At 46.4% G+C, this 1,574-nt stretch overlaps 1 protein-coding gene across 1 annotated transcript; it reads left to right on the top strand.

Moving 5' to 3' along the window:
• Window positions 1-526: 526 nt before the first annotated feature.
• Window positions 527-1,272, top strand: LOC149494297 (uncharacterized). Its single transcript, XM_089725311.1, has 2 exons — window positions 527-903; window positions 999-1,272. The coding sequence occupies exons 1-2, from the start codon at window positions 541-543 to the stop codon at window positions 1,116-1,118; spliced, it is 483 nt and encodes a 160-aa protein (XP_089581437.1). The 5' UTR covers window positions 527-540; the 3' UTR covers window positions 1,119-1,272.
• The last annotated feature ends 302 nt before the right edge of the window (window positions 1,273-1,574 follow it).

Below are 1,574 nucleotides of genomic sequence, written 5' to 3'. Positions count from 1 at the left end.
TTGAGTATTTTCCCTACCTCCGCCCAGAGCTGACTCATACTGATCTTGGGCTAGGGTTGGTACCTTTGGCTTGGAGATGGTACCGAGCTAATCATCAGTCTGTTCTACGCCAGAAACCTTTAGGGGATTTGCGGAGCTTCTTCGATACTTGTACCATAGAGCAGGCGAGTGCCCTCTTAATTTCCCTTGGTCGTGCGAAAAAATAAAAGATTTATTGACACATTTGCTTCCCTTACACAGGCTAAGGTAGGGGCGATGAATACTCGACTCCAACGTTGGACTGAGGCTGATCCCCATTTCAGGCGATCAGAGGCTCTGTCTCGACGGCGGTTTGTCTTATCACATCCCGTTCTGAGACGTTATTACCTGGGCGAGCGAGTGCACTTCCAGGTTAGGGGCTGCCGCTCCGTTCCTCTTCCTCCTCCTGAGGACATGCGAGCGGGCAAACAGATGGTTCTTACAGATGCCCATACTAAAGGTATCCCACATATGGAATTGATCCGGGGTGGAGATTATGACAAATTCTGCCAGGTGTTTCTGATGCGGCCCATCGGCTCTAGGCTTGACAATCTCCCGAGGTCGACCCCTTTCCAGCCGCTCGGCACCCGTTCCTCTCGGGCTTCAGGCTCCTCGGCCAGGACTCCAAGAAGGAGGCCTACGTCCCATCCTTCTTCTTCTACTCCGGTGGAGGGTCCGTCTCGAGCTGGCCCCAGCCATGCGGCTGGTGCCTTCAGGATTCCCCAGGCTATTTCAGAGGCTACCAGGCCAGTCCATCCGGGCTTGGCCAATTTGCACCTTCCATACAGCATTTCCTATTACACTCCTGAGGGTACTTCATCTCTTCGAGAGGTGTCCCTGGAGCGCGTGAATCGCCTGGCTCTTCCTCCTGATGGCATTAATGAGGTAATGACTGATAAATCTCTCATAAAAAGGATTTATAAGAGATTTGTATGCATTTTGACTTATATATATATATATTTTTTTTGTGTGACTTCCAGGTGCCTGACGGCTTGATCAGTCAGATGATGGAGCTAATCCTTGGGATGCAGGAGGAACTAACTTCAGCTTGGACACTGCAGGCCTTTGACGACCGGAGGAGGAGGAGGTCTCGCCGCTGATAGCTGCTGGACTTCCTTGCTTTCCTTTATTTTCTTTCCTCTTTATTTTCCTGTACCGAATCTTGGCCTGTGTTTCTGTACTTAACTTATTTGTACCTGCATTTGATTAATACTGAAAGTATACACATTTATTAGATTTGAACAGAAGAGAAAATCCAATTTTTTTTAAAAAAAAAAAAAAAACTTTACCTCCCCTCTCTTTCTTTTTTTTTTTTTTTCTTTTTTTTTTTTTTTGATTAATAAAAGCAGGATAGATAAATAAATAAGAAACATGAATCCCTTTTACAATCATAGCATGCATAGCTGGACCAGGAGTCTCTCCAAAATTGAAAAGATCAATTTGGGGAGGTACGGAATTTCTCCCGTTATCACTCTTAGGGGCGTAGTAGTTGACTGGGACCTTTTGCGAGCCTGTATTAGATTTTGGGATCCTGAGGCTCACGTTTTTCGGTTTGG

Source organism: Jatropha curcas, chromosome 8, assembly GCF_041381405.1.
Source record: "Jatropha curcas cultivar XTBG-Jc1 chromosome 8, XTBG_Jcur_1.0, whole genome shotgun sequence".
NCBI lineage: Eukaryota > Viridiplantae > Streptophyta > Magnoliopsida > Malpighiales > Euphorbiaceae > Jatropha > Jatropha curcas.
The sequence above is the reverse complement of the archived record's forward strand: the minus strand, read 5'-3'. Positions and strand labels throughout refer to the sequence as shown.